General features: G+C 43.2%; 1 protein-coding gene across 1 annotated transcript; it reads left to right on the plus strand.

The window, feature by feature from the left end:
* The first annotated feature begins 8581 nt into the window (after positions 1-8581).
* On the plus strand, positions 8582-15412 carry CCN3 (cellular communication network factor 3). The gene is made up of 5 exons (XM_037048441.1): positions 8582-8914; positions 9046-9271; positions 10342-10596; positions 11808-12022; positions 15047-15412. Exons 1-5 carry the CDS (start codon positions 8831-8833, stop codon positions 15341-15343), a joined length of 1077 nt encoding a protein of 358 aa, XP_036904336.1. The 5' UTR covers positions 8582-8830; the 3' UTR covers positions 15344-15412.
* Positions 15413-18860: the final 3448 nt, after the last annotated feature.

The raw sequence follows: 18860 nt of genomic DNA on the forward strand, positions 1-18860 counted from the left end.
ATCATTAGAGAGAATGTTATGTAAATAGCTATTTTAAATATGATTATAAAATGCAAATATGCAAGTTTACTATTACAATTAAATGCATATAATATACAATTTCTATAAAAACACAATTTAAGCCCTGGCTGGTGTAGCTCAGTGGATTGAGCATGGGCCTGTGAACCAAACAATTGCGGTTCAATTCCCAGTCAGGGCACATGCCTGGGTTGCAGGCCAGTTCCCAGTAGGGGACACACGAGAGGCAACCATACATTGATATTTCTCTCCTTCTCTCCTTCCCTTCTTCTCTAAAGATAAATAAATAAAACCTTTTTAAAAAAGACTAGTAATAAGGGATATTCCCAATCTCGTTAGGTGAAAACAACTAATACTCATTCTTTAGCTAAGTAATATAAAATAGACATTTTCACTTAAAGATAATGACTAGTAAAATAAAAATGAATTATTTAGCCTCTAAATCACTTGGGAAAGGGTGAGGTTAAAAACAACCAAACAAAAAAAAAACCCCTCATTTAGACAAAATAAAAAGAAAGGGAAAAAAGTAAGATATCACAAATAGCAAACATAAAACAAGTTAAAAGAAGCAAGAACAATCTTGTCAATTTTAACACTAAATATAAATGTGTTAAAATGCTGAAGTCTGTGGATAAGTTAATGAAAATAATTAGACTATGATACCATTACTGTATGCTTTTTTAAATATAGAGTTCTATACACATAACACAAAATGACACAGGACGTTTTAAAAAATCAATGAATCATCAAGGATATATCAGAGAAACAAAAATGAAAGTTGAAATATTTATGTCAGACAAAATAGAATCTACATAGAAATTATTTAAGAATGTAACAGGAAATATTTTATATCAAAAATTTAATATATTATAAAATAATTCATATACTCTGAACTTTTAATATGTTAAAAATTGTTATAAATGCACAAAGAATATGAATAAATAAATTTCACTAAAAATATCATCATAATCCTTTCCCATAAATAAAAAATATGTACAGAATTATTGATTTGACGGAGTTTAATAATATATGTAATAATGTTAAGTACATGTACATATATACAATATTATAACCATATAAAATATTTCAAATTCTATGAAACATTTATAAAAATTACAATGACATTTTTCAAACTTTGGAGAACAAATAATTTTCAGGCAAAAGAAACTCTTCCAACACAAGTGAAAGAAAGAAAAATTTCTAATTTGTTGCCATAAGCTAACATCAAGTCTTAAAGATTAAACCTAAAAAGCTATAAAGTCACTTCATTTATGAATCTGAACACACAAATCCTAAATGAAAACTAATAAATTAACTTAGGAATAAATACAATAACCAACTCATTATTTTCTATAACACAAAGATGATTTAATATTAAGAATTCTAGTCATACAAAATATAAATAGTTCAATGAAAAAATCTATATAACTTCTACATATTTACATAATAAAATGCCAAAACGTATTCAGTAAAATTCAATAAACAGTACTGATTTTAGAGGTTCTCTCCAAAGCAATAGTTAACAAGACCTTTATTGATAAAATACTAAAATTATCATAAAAATGAGGAAGAAGACAAAGACATCTGTCTGCTCCCATCCCAATTGTTAACATTATTTTGAAAGTTCATAGAAATGCAATAAAACAAGAAAGAGGAATAATAAATAAAATGTTCAAAAATATAAGCTATAAATTATTAGTATTTGTATCTAGTACCATTGTCTGGCTAAAACTGCAAGATTATAAATATAGAAAAGAAAGTGGAACTAATGATAAATCTCAGTAAAATAATCATGTAAGGTACATAACAAATAAATGTTTAAGACAACACATTGTCAAAACAGTAACCACAACAAAACACTTTAGAACAAATTTAACAAGCTAAAATAGGATTTCCATGAGGAAAATGTTAAACTTGCAAAAGGGCTTTTCAAAAATTAAATAATATTGTGTTCTTGGGCAGAGGAAAAAAACAACTACAACAATAAAAGTAATTAGCTTTTTTTTTCAGTGCTTCTTAAAGGCCAGAGTCTCCTAAACAAGCATAAGTGTTGCCCTGACTGGTGTGGCTCAGTGGTGCGCCTTGTCCCAGGGACAGAAAGACCGCTGGTTCAATTCCTGGTCAGGGCAGGTGCCTGGGTGGAAACCCAGATCCCCAGCTGTTGCTGTGGAGAGGTAACTGAGACAGGTTTCTTTCTCTCTCTTTCTTCCTCCCTTTCCCTCTCTCTAAACAAATAAATAAACGAAATCTTTTCTTTAGAAGTGTCAGTACTACCTCATCTAATCGTCATAAAAAATCCCTTGAGTCAGTTCAGTGAGTATTTCCATTTTGAAAATGACTAAATACTTTTTTTTCACATGTACACAACATATTTATGAAGCCAGATCTTATTCTTATCCCAAAGGGGATAGCACTAAAAATTATATACTTTGTTTCACCTCCCACAACTGCTTCTTCTCTGCCCTTTGTTGTTTCTGGAAAAGCAAAATATCAAGGGACCTGTCAGAAAAACAAGAGGGTGTGATTGAAATGAGCAATATAACTGAACACCAGGTAGGGCTGGTTTGCCTAACCTATAATGGGAATTACCTTGTCTTCTACCAACTCCCTGCGGCCCCAGAAAAGGGATGTATAAAGGAAATTCAGAAAAGACCGACAAAATTATTAAGGAGCTGTGAGGCTGATTTACGAGGCACATTACGAGAGCTAAGTACATGCGGCTTGGCTAAGTACAATGACTGAAGACTCAATGAATGTTTACAAGTTTACAGAGAGTATAATCACAGAGAAGAGGTAACAGTGGAGTTGTCCTGGAGGTGATAGTATTGCAGTCACTGCCTTTTATTTGCCTTGTTTTTAACAGGGGGTTCCACCCTTCATATTCCTCTTGCCTGCTACAGAACTTGTAAGTGCCAATGTATTTTTTAACATTTTATAGAATGAAAAAAGATAAAAACAGCAACTGGAAAGCTTTATAAAATTTTACATTCAGAATGTAGGGATTTCCCTAAATGTCTTCTGGATAAGAATCTTGGCCAAGAAGTAATAAGAATATAAACCAATTAACAGCCTATCTGAGACAGAGAGGGAGAAGTGAGCCTCTGGGGCCACATCTGGGCAAGGGAAATGGAGGAAAGGGAACAGGGGGCCCAACCAAGGTACTTGCCCTTCATAACCCCTAGAATTTGCCATCTTGCTTGGTAGCCAAGGCCAGCAATTCATGAAGTCTCTAAAAGGGTGTCCCCTGACTCCCCAGTAACCTCATTGGACACATGATTGATTTTAAATGGGAGAGGATCAGCAGCCTGCATTCTCTCCTTTAGCCTCTTGGTACCTGGAGAGACAGAGAAGGTACATGTCAGGGGCAGATGGGTGGCATCCGCTTTCATCCTCTCCTCCTGCTGCGGAACACAGCAGCCTCCATTCCCTTTTTACCTCATCACATGCAGAGCAGTACAAAATTTAAAGTGAGGTTTACAGTATCGCAGAAGGCCTGAGAACAACCAACCATTTGTCCATCTACAGCTGGTGTTGGGGGTGTCACAGAGAACATGACATGCTCCCTGTCCTCCAGGGCTCCTGGCCAGGAAAGGAAGACAGGTCCAGAAACACACATATCATCTTATTCAATGAGTCAAGAGATATATGAGAGACAAGCAAGGGGTAACAGACAAGCCAAGAGGACAAAATCTGTCCCAGGATAGTGGGCTCAAGAGAAGATGTCCTAGAGGCAGCAAAGCATGATCTGGCAAAACTATTTTCAAGTGCCTTCACTTTCCATTTCCAGTTACGTCATCAAGGAAACCTTTACCCAGGGGCATGTATAGGGTATAAGTACTGTTTTACAGGCTTGCTTTCTTCTTACAGAATAATTCTTTACCAGGGAACTATCCTTCCTCCCTACTCCAAATATGTGGTGTCAGCTAGTCTCCATATTTCACCTGTCTTGTCTCCTCCAATTGGCCCAGGGTCCCAGTTGAAGGCGTCTTTCCTGAAACTTCCCAAATTGAGCCTAAGAGAAAGGGATATACCTTCTGAGGTGATAAGATCATAATGTAAAAGGTTGGGGCAAATTTAAGGATGTCATTTCCTATATATGGAAGGAGCTTGTCTGCAGTAGAACAGACCAAAGTCGACACATAAACACTGAAGATAATACAGAAAGATGGAGACACATTAAAATTACAACTAAAATGTAGAACAACCATTACTCAGAACTGTCAGGAATTGAGTTGATAGGAAGTCTGACAACTATGGAATTAAAGAAACTACATTCAACCAGGCTGGTAAGAGGGACAATGATGCGGAATGGGCTGGTCCCACATTCACATGTGCTGGTTAAAAATTTGGAAGGGTTATCTTCACAGTAAGGAGTCCCAGCCCCACACCTGGCCCCCTAGCCCAAGGTTCCAGTGCTGGAAACATAAATCCCGGTGACTTCTGACTGCAAACACCACCAGGGGTTGAGTCAGTGGAAGAAACTTCTGGAGTCCCAAGCAGTTGCTGTTAAAGAACCCCCCAACAGACCTATACAGACCCACTCCCTCTGAGCTCCAGCACCAGAGTAGCAGCTTGAAAGGCACCAGTGGCACACAGAAAGGAACTAAAGTGGCTGGCATCAAGGTGAGAGCTGGGGAGCACAGCTTTCTCTCAGACAGAAGGCAGGCAGAGGCCATTGTCCCTTCTCTGAGCCCTCCCCCAACTCAGCCACAGAGCCAGCAAGTAAGTGCCATATCCGAGATTCCACCAATCTGGCTAACATTGTTTGCCTGCACTGGAGATCCCCTGAGACTCTATCCCACCCAAATTATGGGCCCACCCAAGCTCTTAACAGAGACTTTTCAATATGAATGGCTGTTTTGGCTCATGCTTCACAACTTCATAAATCTTCTCAAACAAACAACAACTGGCCTCAGTGAGTCCCCAGCCCCCATAGCTCTTGCTAAGTGGCCCCAGGCCCAGCACTAGCAGCAGAAGCTGAGATTCACAGCTTGGCTTTGCCTGGGAATCTCCAAGCCCAGTGCAAGTAGCAGCCATCTCAGAATGTTTTATAGCTCATGCAGGGCACACCTGGGCAAGACACAGGTGGGGGCTGATCTTGGCCTGCAGCACCCAGGAAACCTTGGAGCCTGCATACCTAGTGGCAGCTACAGACCAGGTTAAGCACCACCACCCTGCCTCTGTGTGGTTGATCGTCCATGAAGGGAGGCGGTTGGTGGTCTGTGGTCACAGCCAGTCCTTACGGCTGACTGGCCTGGGTAAATCCTTCCCATTCACCTACAAACAGCAATCAAGTCTCAACTACAAGAGGCAGGTTTACCCAGCCCACGTGAAGAGTGCACCTCAAGTACCCAGCTTGGCTGATACGGGAGGCTGTGCCACTGGAACCTACAAGACACCTACTACACTAGGCCACAGTACCAAGACAGGGAGTCATAGCAGCTCTACCTAATGCATAGAAACAAACACAGGGAGGCTTCCGAAATGAGGAGACTAAGAAACGTGGCCCGGATGAAAGGACAGATTAAAACTTTAGAAAAAGAACTGAACAAAAAGGAGATAAGCAATCTATCAAATTCAGAGTTCAAAAGAATGCTCAAGAAACTTAGTGAGGTGAATTTCAACAGCATGAAAAAGACCCAGTCACAAACAAAGGATTCACTAATTGAAATAAAGAACAATTTACAGAGAAACAACAATAAAATGGATAATGCTCCAAATCATGATTTGGAACATAAAGAAGCAAAACACAACCAATCAGAACAACAAGAAGAAAAAAGAATTCAAAAAATGAAGATTGTATAAACAGCCTCTGGGACAACTTTAAGAGATCCAACATTCGCATCACATGGGTGCCAGAGGAAGAAGAGAAAAAGCAACAAATTGGAAATCTATTTGAAAAAGTAATGAAAGGAAATTTTCCTAATTTGGTGAACAAAATAGACATGCACATCCAGGAAGCACAGAGTCCTATAACAGATGGAGTCAAAGAGGCCCATTCCAAGACACATCGTAATTAAAATATCAAAGTTTAAAGATAAAGAGAGAATGTTAGAAGAGCAAGAAAAAAGAAGTTAGTTATATACAGGGGAGTTCCCATAAGATAATTCAGCTGATTTCTCCAAAGAAACTTCACTGGCTAGAAAGGATTGGCCAGAAATATTCAGAGTCATGAAAAGCAGGGACCTACAGCTGACATTACTCTACCCAGCAAAGCTCTCATTTAGAACCAAAGGGCAAACAAAGTACTCCCCAGACAAGAAAAAACTAAAGGAGTTCATCATCACCAAACCTGAAATGTTAAAGGGACTTGTTTAAGACAAACAAGAAGATCAAAACTAGGAACAATAAAATGGCAATAAGTACCTATCTATCAACAATAGAATCTAAAAACAAACTAAACAAGTAAGAAGGACAGAGACAGAATCATGGGTACAGAGAGTGTTGTGATGGCTGCCAGATGGGAGGGAGTGAATGGGTGAAGAGGTAAGAGGATTAAGAAGTACAAATTGGTAGTTCCAGAACAGCCATGGGGAAGTAAAAAACATAGGAAACAGAGTGGCCAAAGAACTTAAACATAAGGCCCATGGACATGAAGTGGGGATTACCTGAGGGAGCGGGGAGTGTTGGGTGGAGAGGGGCAGAGGTGGAAAAATCAGGACACCTGTAATAGCATAATCAATAAAATAAAAATTTTAAAAAAGAAAGATGGAGTCCTGATCACTTCGAGACCCTGATTCCAGTACCCTCTGAGACCCAGCAGCCCCATTCCTATTTGTCACCATGTGAACACCACTGCTCCTTTCCAAGAAAGCCTTCTCGCTGAAAATTGTCCGGTTCCTACCACTTGCAATCTAGAGGCCTGAGTAGCAGCTCACATCAGCATTGACTCTTTGACTCTTTCATCCTTACCTTGAAGTTACACTTCTCCTCTCAGCCTCCCCTTCCCGAGAAGAGTCAGCCCAACCTCAGTGCCGCCAATTCTCCTTGTTCTGTCTATTCATACTTTGAAACCTTGGCCAATATTCTGACTTCCCCATCACCTGCTTCCAGCTGCTCCATACGTAGGTTTCCCAAAGCCAGTTTTCGTGTTAAGGTAAATTCATGTGCTGCCTACCTACAGCCACCACCAGAGACGCCAGCTGATTGGGTAAAGATACCTGGAGCCCAGGAATCTACAGTTTAAACAAAATACACCCTGGTGCATTCTCTCGGGCATTCAGGTGGGGCATCACTGGGCCACGTGACCCATGAAAGCCCATCAGCTTGCAGAGCAGAGAGCAGAGGAATGACCTAGACATGGCACAAGTTAACTGTTCAAGTGCCTGTCACACTTTGATCACTGCTCCGTCTGGTGGACCTCAAAGAAAGCAGAATGACTAGAGACTTGGAAGTATATCACAGACGTTCCAAGCTGCTCTATAGGAGAACTATCCTGAAGGGGCTTGAAATGATTTCATTGCCAAGGTGGCAAGAATTTCAGGGGCAGCCCTGGCCCCTTACACAAGCTGCCTTTGATTTAATCTCATACGGGAGACAGATGAAGTAGAGGCAATTTGTTTCCTTTTTAAGGTTTAGCATTACATCACAAGCCTGTATAATTTTTCTTATAAAGTGTCTTTTTTCAAGGCGGGTATCCTCAAAGGAGCTGGGCATAATTATTCCAAAGGCACCAGCAAAGTTGAAGCGCAGCGGGCTTTTTTTTTTTTCATTCCAACAGCCAATGTCCCCTCTGAAGCGGTACAAGGGCTCTCCTTCTCCTAGGAGATGGCCAGTGTTCTGAAGGGGCCTGCGGGTGGAAAAGGCACTCGGTTGGCTAAACAAAGCAAGTACCTTCCTCACTCCTTCCTTGATGCCTGAGGTTTTGACAGTGGCTGAGCTGAACCTTATAAACTCTCAAGGCTTCCCATACTTTCAGCCGTGATCCAACAGGTGTTTCTAGGCTTGTACACAGCAGGAAGAAAGTTTTTATTTATCTCAAGCTCTTATATTTTTATTTTATTATGTCCTGCTTCTACTTCTATCAAAACTGCGGAAGTGGGGGTTTAAGAACCAGTGGGGCTTGGAACCAGTTAGTCAAACGACCTTTGCCATTTGGCCAATAGCACCCCGCATCCAAACATTGCTTTTTTAAAATTTTCTTTTCTGCCCCCACTCCTCTTTCTCCTCTTTCTCAGTTCCTCCGCTTCCCCCTCCCCCTCTCTCAACATATTCAAAGAGTGCCCGAAACGGTGACAAACTTGCATGTGCTTCCCTTATGACTAAACCCCTGGGCCTCTCGCCAACGCCCCACAGATGGCCCCAAACTTCAGACACCCCTTTAGGAGAGCTCCTCGGTTACGGCCCTGCTCGTCTGCCAGGGCAGAGAAGTGTGGTGGGGAGTGGCGGTGTCCTAGTCCTGGGGGAAGGCAAAGCAGCTTCCAGGAGGAAACGGGGCGTTTCCTTCCCACGCGCTCTAGGGAGCTCTGGGTCCTGGCCTGGGGACTCCACCCAACCCCTCCCCGTGCTCTGGGACAAGCCAGTAGCCACACACAGGCACTCGCAGGCCCTGGTGCCGCGCCCTAAGGAGAGCGGCACCCACGGCCAATTGCCATGGCAACCCCGGGGTTCATTCCATTCCCCACCCAGCCGACCCCCCCTCCTTGGAGCGCTGCAGCCAACCGGCTTGTGCGCGTCCCTGGAGCGCACTATAAAACCTGCGCCGGTGGCGCTGAGTTAGGGAGGCGATCTGCGGACCTGGAGGGAGGCGATCGGAGCCAATCCACGGCGTAGAAAGCCTCGTTTTGTAAAAGCAGGAGGAAAAAGCCTCAGCATGCAGAGTGGGTCAGTCATGGGTCTCAGTCTGCCCACTCAGTGTCTTTGCCTGGCTTTCCTGCTCCTCCATCTCCTGGGACAGGTAAGTGACACACCTCTTAGGTGCCCCTGGTTACTTTGCCTTCCTGGGCTGCCCATGTTGGGTCCCCGGGTCACTCCGCCTTCGACTGATCCTGCTGAGAGTTTTCTCCTTCTTGTCTCTCCCGCGCCCAGGTCTCTGCCACTCAGCGCTGCCCTAATCCATGCCCAGCCCGGTGCCCCGAGACGCCACCAACGTGCGCCCCGGGGGTGAGAGCGGTGCTGGACGACTGTTCGTGCTGTCTGGTGTGTGCCCGCCAGCGCGGCGACAGCTGCTCGGAGATGGAGCCTTGCGAGGAGAGCCGCGGCCTCTTCTGTGACCGGAGAGCGGACCCCAGCGCCCAAACTGGAATCTGCATGGGTAATCCTGCCCACTCACGCGAATGGACCTCTTCCCCGCTGCTGGCTGGAGCTGTCCCCTCTTTTCCTCTCCCTCCCCCTTCCCAGATGGTGATACGCAAGTAATAACAATAATGAGGCTGCAGTAGGTGATGTTTATGGGGCACTTGCTCTGTACCAGGCATTGCGGGGGTACGGGCGGATGGGGGGGAGCACCGGAAACCAGAGGTGAGAAGTATTCAATCGCCTGCACCTAGAGAAGACTCTAGATGGATGGGGAGCAGAGCAGAGTTAAGGGCCAGTAAAGTCATTTCCTTTGGACATTTCCAGGGGGTCTCGGGGGTGACGGAAGCGTGGTTTTCCTCACTGGCTCACGCCTCCCCGACTGCAGCCCAACAGGTTTGTCTTCGCACCTCTAATTGTCCTGTTTGAGCCAAAGCCTCCCCTAGTCTCCTGGGACGGCTATGTAATCCCTGTCTAGGCTGTGAATAAAATAAAATGCAGGCAACCAGCCCGTGTAGGCTGGTGAAACTTAATTAACTGGGCATCAGTTCTCCACGTGGCGCTCCATTTAGTCAGAGGCTGACCCTGAATCCCTAAATTAGAGGCATGGAATAGCCTTTTACTATATTCTCTGAACGAATAATGATTTGTGTGTGTGTGTGCTGGAATGCTAAGGACTTCCAACTCTCTGCCCAATTTGACCAGTTAACCAATTTGGAGAACATGAGTGCATTTTTTTTAATTTTTAATTCTAAACTTCTGCGTTAGGAGTATCTAAGGAGTTTCTTGCAAACATAACTTTATCATCGGGAACATGGCTGTGGGAGCTTAGGGCGGTCATGTCTCGGTTGTACACCTCTTCTCATTCATAAAATGAGCAGCAGGACTCCAAGGTCTTAGGTTCCTTCTTGCTCCGGGGCCCTCCTTGAGGATATCTCTCTACTGAGATAAGAACCCAGACTCTCTGAACTAGAAAAAGAACAATCTGAGCTTTGGATTGTGTGCTGCCAATCTCAAGTGGCTTCCTCCAGGCTCTGATTTTGCTTTTCTCTCCCACTCCCGCTCTGTCCTGCTTCCCCCTTATTCTAGCGATCGAGGGAGATAACTGTGTGTTCGATGGGGTCATTTACCAAAGCGGAGAGACCTTTCAGCCCAGCTGCAAGTACCAGTGCACCTGCCAAGATGGACAGATTGGCTGTGTGCCTCGCTGTGACGAGGACCTGCTTCTCCCCCAACCGGACTGCCCGGTTCCAAGGAAAGTTGAAGTGCCCGGGGAGTGCTGTGAAAAGTGGATCTGTGACGCAAATGACACGGAAGCATTAGGGGACCTGCATGCCCTTCCAGGTGAGAAACTCCGGATAGCCGAAGGTGATCCCGGCACAGGGGACCTGCGGGCAGGAAGCATGGGCGCTCTTTCGGATTTGCAACAAGAAACTGGCCTCCGGTTCTGGCCGTTCCACTGTGGAGTCCAGATTGCCCACGGAGCCCAGCACATCACGGGTTTGAATCCTAGCCAGGCGACACAGGTACACACAGTTTCTCCTAAAGGGAACCTGCTGAATCCAGTGCTTCTTTTTAGCAATGGAACTGAATTTGTTTTATGGCATGACTACTATTCATGTTTTAGTCCATCCCACTTGACCTGTATTCACTTCAGAAAGATAAAAGTAAAAAAAAAATCACTCTTTCTTCTGTGGATTCTGTAGCTATGTGCTCTCAAGACCTGCCTCCCTAAAGAATGCCACTTATTGTTGAACACGTGTCACAAAACAATGTCGCCTTTCCAGATGCTGTAGGAAAGGTCAAGTGGCACTTCAGGATCTTAGTTTTGCTTTTTTTTTTTTGTTTCATCTTATAGAAGAAATAATTCTGGGGGTGGAGTGGGACTCAAGAGCCAGTAGAGAATATTTTAGAAGGCACTAATTAGTCAGATGATATACACTGGTGGTATGCAGAGCTTTGATCTCTTAGCCAAGAGATCAGAGAGGAAAATGGCCACAAAAAAGAGAAGGTGCCCCCCAAGCCATGACGTGTCATGATACTAAGTGCTGAGACAGAACTTTTGGTGATCAAGGTCCCAGTATCTGCGTCCCACAACCCAGACCACTAGTTCTGGCTCCCTAAGGCAAAGTGTGCTTTCATCACTAGTTTGAGTCGGTTGGTTCTACTTATGCATCTGATTAAAGTTTTACCATGACTCTTTTTTCTGCACAAGGTCATGTCTTGAAAACACTATAGTTTATGGGATGCTTGTCGGTGCTAAACTCTTCCATATTCTTAAAGTCCCTGAGCTCCTTAAGACAAGTGATCCTGAGCTTCTTAAGGACAAGTTAAACAGTCATTCCACAAAGATTTCCCGAAAGCTTACAATGTGCCAGGCACTGTGCAACTGGTTGGGGGTTTACAAATATGGAGAGAGGTTCTGTCCCTGAGAACACCTGAGTTTCAGGAGATGCTGAGTTGGCTGAGACCTTCCTTCTAATGGTGATGAATCCTTTCCTTTGGGATCCCCGCATTTTACTCAGCCTAGTTGTCTTGCTTTGTATTTCCTGTAGCCTACAGGACCGAAACCACTCTGGGAGTCGCAGTGTCTGACTCAGGTGTCAACTGCATTGAACAGACCACAGAGTGGAGCGCATGTTCCAAGAGCTGCGGCATGGGCTTCTCTACCCAGGTCACCAACAGGAATCCCCAATGTGAGATGGTGAAGCGGACCCGGCTCTGCATGGTTCGGCCCTGCAAACAAGAGCCCAGGCAACCAGCAGATAAGGTAGGGGCCTGCAGGAAGCCTCCCATTACAGAAGAGGCGGTCTGGCCCCGGTGGGGTCTGGGCTTTGGAAAATCACTGCGACACTAGTTGGGTAGAGGTAGGTTCTAGCTGGGAGGAAACCTCAGAGAAAAGACAGAGAGGTTCTTGAAGTGAGTGAGGTTACCTTCTTTTTTTCCCTCTTGAATGCATTGAAATATCCCAAGCAACTCACAAGAGGCTTCCAGGTAAAGGGGGGGGGGGGGAGGTCAGACAGTTATCATAATGTCCCCAGTTGAGAAGGGAATGGCAAATCTCATTCTGTTCCTGAAAGACAGTGGCTACTCAATTGCCAAGTGTAGCTGATTTTAGAGAGGTCATTTCTTCTTCTTTTTAGTTAAATTTATTAGGGTGGCATGGGTTAATAAAATTATATGGGTTTCAGGTGTATAGTTCTATTCTACATCATCTGTATATGGTATTGTATGTTTACCACCCCAAGTTAAGTTTCTAGAGAGACTGACCTCGGTCTCCCTAGGGAGACCTCAGTCCTCATTTCTGACCTCAGTCTCCTTCCACCCTTAGGTTCAATCTGTAATGAGCAACAGAGTAGGAATTACATATGCCTCACTCACCCTCAGTCCCCAACATCCTATCTGACCTATAGTGTGTACTTGATAGACTGTTGTTGATGAAGAAATGAATGGCTGTCTGGGAATGAGTTTCAGTGTTTTAAAAAGCTCAGTGGGACTAGTATATTTGCCAGCATAAGGCTATATTTGCCAAATAAAATAGCACATTTCTTTCCTATTTTGCTGGTATTATATTAACTCAGTGTGTTAACGCTGAGTGTAAAGTATGCAGATCAGAAGCTTGGACTGGTTCCTGATGACATCACAGGCCTAGTTACGAGAACCCTAGATAAAGGCAAGGCCCCCAAAATGAATCATTATATGAACCCTTGTACAAACCTGAGGCCAAAATAAAACAGTCCCAAGCAATGAAAGATGTATGTGCCCCTGCACTGAGAAAGTGCCATCTGATGCTGAAGGGTGTGACTCTGGCTTTGAATCCCAGCTTCCCACATGAACCGGCTGTGTCTTGGGCAGTTTTCTTGACCTCTAAGCCTCAACTCCTCCCCCCACATAATGAGGTCATTGACAGTACCTACCTCAAAGATGTCATGAGGATGAAATGGATACATTGACAAAGTGGTGGGCATAGATTGCGCTGCAGACTTCAGGCATCTTTGCTTAAAATTTCTATTTATTGCTAAAATAAGAGTCTCTAGTAGTTGCATTCATTATATGGCTGCTGAGCTATATGATTTTTGGAGGTCCATCTTAACTTTATGTTTCTTTTACCAATTTAGAAAGAACACCAAGAAATACCCAATCCCTAAAATTATATAAGTGTCCCTACACTTAAGGGAATTCTAACATACATGTTACATGGTCATGTGGGCTCACATAGCAGTCTCTCTGTCTCTCTGCTTCCTTCTCTGTCTCTCTCTCTTTCACACACACACATACATACATACAAATATACACACACACACACACAAAGGGATGTTGCTGGTCTTGTACTTTTCTGTGGGTGCCAGCAAGATATACACTAAATATGAAATGTGAAAACAAGAAGGACTTAAATACTGTCAAGGACACAGTAATTTCTTTATTAAGTAAGGTTTTTATATGTCATGCCTCTAAAATTTTTCCTATTATTTTTTTACCCAAAACTTATAGTTTCTCTTGCACCTCGCTTAATACTGAGATTCTATTTACAATATTTATTCATGGTACATGTACTTCATAAGGTTTCTAGAAGTTGAGTTGGAATCTGGGCAAACACTAGCATAGTAATCATTACTTCCTTACCCAGAGAGTCTTACATGCGAGACAGTGCTTGTCAAAGTGCGCCCCCCGGCCAACAGCATCATGTAAGAACTTGTTAGAATGCAAATCACTGGGGCCTCAGTCGGACCTCCTGAATCAGAAACTCTGGGTGCAAGGCCCAACAACCTCTTTTAGCAAAACCTCCAGATGCCTTTGATGCACAATAAAGTCTGAGAGCCACTCGTTTCAGAGAACTCTAAGTCTCCTCACTGCACAAGCTATGGACTGTGCCTAGGAAGGTCAAGAGCAGTAGAGAAATATGCCACACTGGTAGGTGAAGAAATCTAAGTGGGAAATAAACCTATCATTGATTCCTTGCTGGATTATCAGCATTGGGTTCCTCATCAACCATTACTAATGTAATAGTCAATAAATTCTCCACTTACTTTGCCTTCATAGGAAATAACCTGAAATTTCATTGTTTTCAACATCCATAAGGTTATATAGTACAGTAGAAGAAATGAGCATCGCATCAGAGAACTTCAATTACTAGATTTTTTCTCATTTTAGCTCTTTCAGATTTCATTTATTTATCTATAAAACTTGGGCAATTGTTTTCTACAGTAACAACTCTGTATGAGTGAATGTTGTTGATAAGCTCACATGAATTAACATTTGAAAAATATTTGAAATATTAGTAGGTTTACAATGATGCCAGATTTCTTCTCTTTCTCTTCATGACACCTGAAGAATGTATTCAGCAAAAACAACACCAAACCCTGTTACACTGGCTTAAAAATATAGCTTTCCTAATCAGACATATGCTTTTACCCTCATGTTCACCTCCAAGGTCAAAAGATGGCTGTGCACAGTTAGCCATAGTTTCCACATTTTAGGCAAGAAGGAAAATGAACGGAGGCTGCAATAAAGAACTGCACCTGTCTGCAGGGCAGAGGATTTCCCAGAATCCCTTGGCTTCGGTATCATTGGCCAGAACTTTGTCACAAGGCCACCCAAGCTCCCAGATATTCTGGGGGAAGCAAATCCTTTTAGATGATTACATTACCCAAACAAAAGTTACGTCCCGTTAGCAAGCAAAGAAGAAAGATCCATGGCTAACAGGCAGGCAACTGGCAAGTTACTCCATAGCCCGAAAGTGGTCCTCGGGAAGAACAGCAGCCATCCATGTGTCACTCTCCTTCTTCTTTCTTAGAAAGGAAAAAGGTGTCTCCGTACCACAAAGTCCCTCGAAGCCATCCACCTGCAGTTCAAGAACTGCACGAGCCTCCATACCTACAAGCCCAGGTACTGCGGAGTCTGCAGCGACGGCCGCTGCTGCACCCCCCACAACACCAAAACCATCCAGGTGGAGTTCCAGTGCACCCCAGGGCACATCATCAAGAAGCCGGTGATGGTCATCGGGACCTGCACCTGTCACAACAACTGTCCTCACAACAATGAGGCATTCCTCCAAGAGTTAAAGCCGAACACCGGCCGAGGGAAAATCTAACCTGGGTCCTCGGAGAAGGGCGCACACCTATGAGGCAAACCATAGCTACTGGGTGACCCGTCATCCAAAGTACATGAGAAAAATGATGAAAATTGTGACTTCGGCCCTGAGTCCTATGTGTTTTCTGTGGTCATATGAGGTCAGCTATAGATGTCTTGTTTTTAAATGAAAGATGATTAACTGTAAACTTGGAATCAAGGTAAGCTCAGGATAGTGCTTAGGGATGATTTACTGTTCTATAGTGTTTACTGCAGATGAAAATTTCTATCTATCAATTTAGGAAATCAGATATAGGTTTTACTGTAGAGACTGCATCACATTACCCTTCCCTTATTTTGTTAGGTGTTAGTGCAATTTCAAGAGAATGTCACTATAACGAAGGACACAGAAGTCCGGGATCACAGTGATCATGTCATCATACAACTATTTGCCACCTATGGAGGTTTGACTTGAGGGTGCTCTGTTGAACTCTTTTGGAGAAGCTCAACCCTGAACTTCCAAGTTCAAGCTCCCAAAAAACATAGAGCTCTTCAACTTGAAATCCAGAGTCTGTTAGGTTGTTTTTGTTGTTGTTGTTTAGTTGTATCCTAGGAAAAGAACTCTGTCCACAGTAGTACAATGTCACAGTGAATCGGGTGGACTAGGGTGGTACACTTGCTTCACTTCAGACGACGCGACTCCTTTCCAATAGAAAGCAGCTGAACAGAAAACTCCGGGTCACGCAGAGATGATGAGGACAGCACAGCGCCACCCCCGCAGGTCTGTATACCCTACAGGCCGCGGGCTCTCCAGGGTTTAACCCGGCAGAGGCAGAGCGTGCCCGCAGGCATCCTCCCCGCTCCCTGAGGAGTAAATTGAGGCCCGGTGCACCCGATTACAACCTTGGATGGATGTGCACCCGATGCACCCGGTGCACCCGATTCCAACCTTGGATGGGTTCTCAATGTGCTTATAGTGAAATTTCTCAAACGAAGAACAAAACCGACCTAAGTGGGAGAGCATAATAACACAAATTGTATGGGAGTTTAGAATGTATTACAGACCTGCCCATAACTTACCCTTGGGCACTAATTATGCAAACTCACAAACAAGACCTGTGTGGATACATAAGCGTATCTCATTTGTCAGGCTATAAAATAGGCTGCAAACTTAAATGTATACATTCTCCTAATGTCACCATATGTGTTCAACTTTCCTCCTTTAAAGTATTTATAGAAATATAAATTATGTGTTTTTAAATATTCTTTTTACTTTCTCCATTTGTCAGACGACACTAAATAAATATGATCTTATCAACGTGTGACTCTGCTATTACTTTGTGCTTGTAAGTTCTTTACCGAAAATACAAATATAAATAAAATTTGGGAATTCGGTCAGACCCCAAGCACAGTGTCCATTGAAAGCAAAGCGGAAACATTTAGATGGACATGCAACTTCTCATCGCAAGGAAAACAAAAGGCAGCTCTTCCAGAGTAAGGGGGTCTCTCCACCAAGGCCTCAGATACTCTCCACCGAGTTGACTCAAACCAACAGCTCAAGCCCTAATTTTTTTTTCCTGGACAACCTGCCATCCACTTCTATGTATTAAAAATTGAACTTCGTATTGGACCAATCCAAACTCACCTCTCTGCTTCCATATCCAGTTAAAGGGCTCTCCATTCACCCAATTCCCCAGCTCAAAGCGCCAGCTTTATTTTGATCAGCCTGCCCTCGCTCTGAGCCCCAGCAGAGCCCATCTCCAGTGGCAGCGCAGGGCAGGGCCGTGAGCAGCCGTGAAGGTGACATATGTGGAGTCAGAGGTGACATAAGCTTCGTGCTTTTTAGCTTCTGGCTCCTGCTGGGGGTCTATACTTATTTGCCCCTAGTTTTTTTTAAAGTTTCCCTCTTCCCCACTTCACTTCCTCAATCTCAGTTTCTTTCCCACCCATCTCTTTAGCTAGTTTCTATTTGTCCTTTCTGACAGATTGGAAAGCCAATGGGAGGGACTTCAAAGGAAGTTTCCAAGGGGAGCTAACATGTATCCCATACCTTGTGCTGACAACCTGACCTTCATTATATTGTTTATTTTGCACTATAGCCCTACAAAGTAGGTTCTCCTCCCCACATTGCAGTTAAGAAAACTTCTTAAAATTTAAAAATAAATGGTTGGGGGGGTGGACCAATGTTCATAGCAGCACAATTTACAATAGCCAAGAGTTGGAAGCAACCTAGGTGCCCGTCAGTAAATGAATGGATCAAAAAACTATGGTACATTTACACAATGGAATTCTATGCAGCAGAAAGAAAGAAGGAGCTCCTACCTTTTGCAACAGCGTGGATGGAACTGGAAAGCATTATGCTGAGTGAAATAAGCCAGGTGTTGAAAGACAAATACCATATGATCTCACCTCTAACAGGAAGCTAAACAACAAAACAAACAAGCAAGCAAAATATAACCAAAGACACTGAAATAGAGAACAGGCTGACAGTGACCAGAGGGGAGAGGGGAGGGAATTTCAGGGGAAATAAGGGAGGGATTTAGAGGAACCTATATAAAGGATACATGGACAACAACTGAGATGGGTGGAAATGGGAGGGAGGGGGGAGGATGGGGGGTGGGATGGGATGGGAGTAATAGACAGAAAACTGTACTTGAAAAATAATTAAATGAAAAAATTGAAAAAAAATGGTTGGGGGGGTTGGAGAGTGTAAGAGGACTAAATGGTAATGAAAAAAGACAATAAAACTTTTTAAAGTAAGTAAAATAAAAATAAACAGTTAAAAGAACTTGGTAGATCTAGAACTCGGGTCGAAGCACTTTGGTTCCTACATTAAGCTACCGCACAGACCCATACTGGATTATCTGCAAGACGACCCCATATTGTTAGTAATGGCAACGTGGGAACATTCGAAGGTCCAGCAATATAGATTGATTACATAAACCCTAGTACATCCATTATGCTGAGAAGAGCAAAGCAACCTTTGTAATAAAAATGTCAGAAAATATGTAGCCCCCGAAAGGTAAGAACTATGAAAAGCATGGTTTTGTTTGGTTCAAAAGTATCTATGAACATGAATGAAAAGAGAACGGCAAAACACTGTTATTTGTGATTGTGTCAAACTGGTCTTAGTTTTCCCCCTTTTTTGTGATTTTTTACTAACTTTTGATAACTGAGAATATACTTTCTTTATAACCAGTAAAAAAAGCTAAGGCTGAATTCACAAATGCCTTCAAGCAAAGTTCCCCTCATACTTCTACTCATACTGAATTGGTGGCTCCATCCAGCATCCAACATATTTATTAATTCATTCATCATTTTGTTTATTCAAACAACGCTTACTGACAGCTCCTGTGTGTCTAGCATTGTTTTAGGTCCTGGGAATACAGCCATGAAAAGAAAAAACACAATAAAATAAATAAGTTACCTCATCTCTCTGGAATCTACACTCTGTTGGCCAAGGCAGGCAAAAAGCAATAAATCAAAAAGTCAAACCAGATAGATATCAAAGAGCGATAAACAAACTCTAGAAAGATCAT

This window comes from Sturnira hondurensis, unplaced genomic scaffold (assembly GCF_014824575.4).
Source record: "Sturnira hondurensis isolate 20B ecotype Veracruz unplaced genomic scaffold, ASM1482457v3 Scaffold0006413, whole genome shotgun sequence".
Taxonomy (NCBI): Eukaryota; Metazoa; Chordata; class Mammalia; order Chiroptera; family Phyllostomidae; genus Sturnira; species Sturnira hondurensis.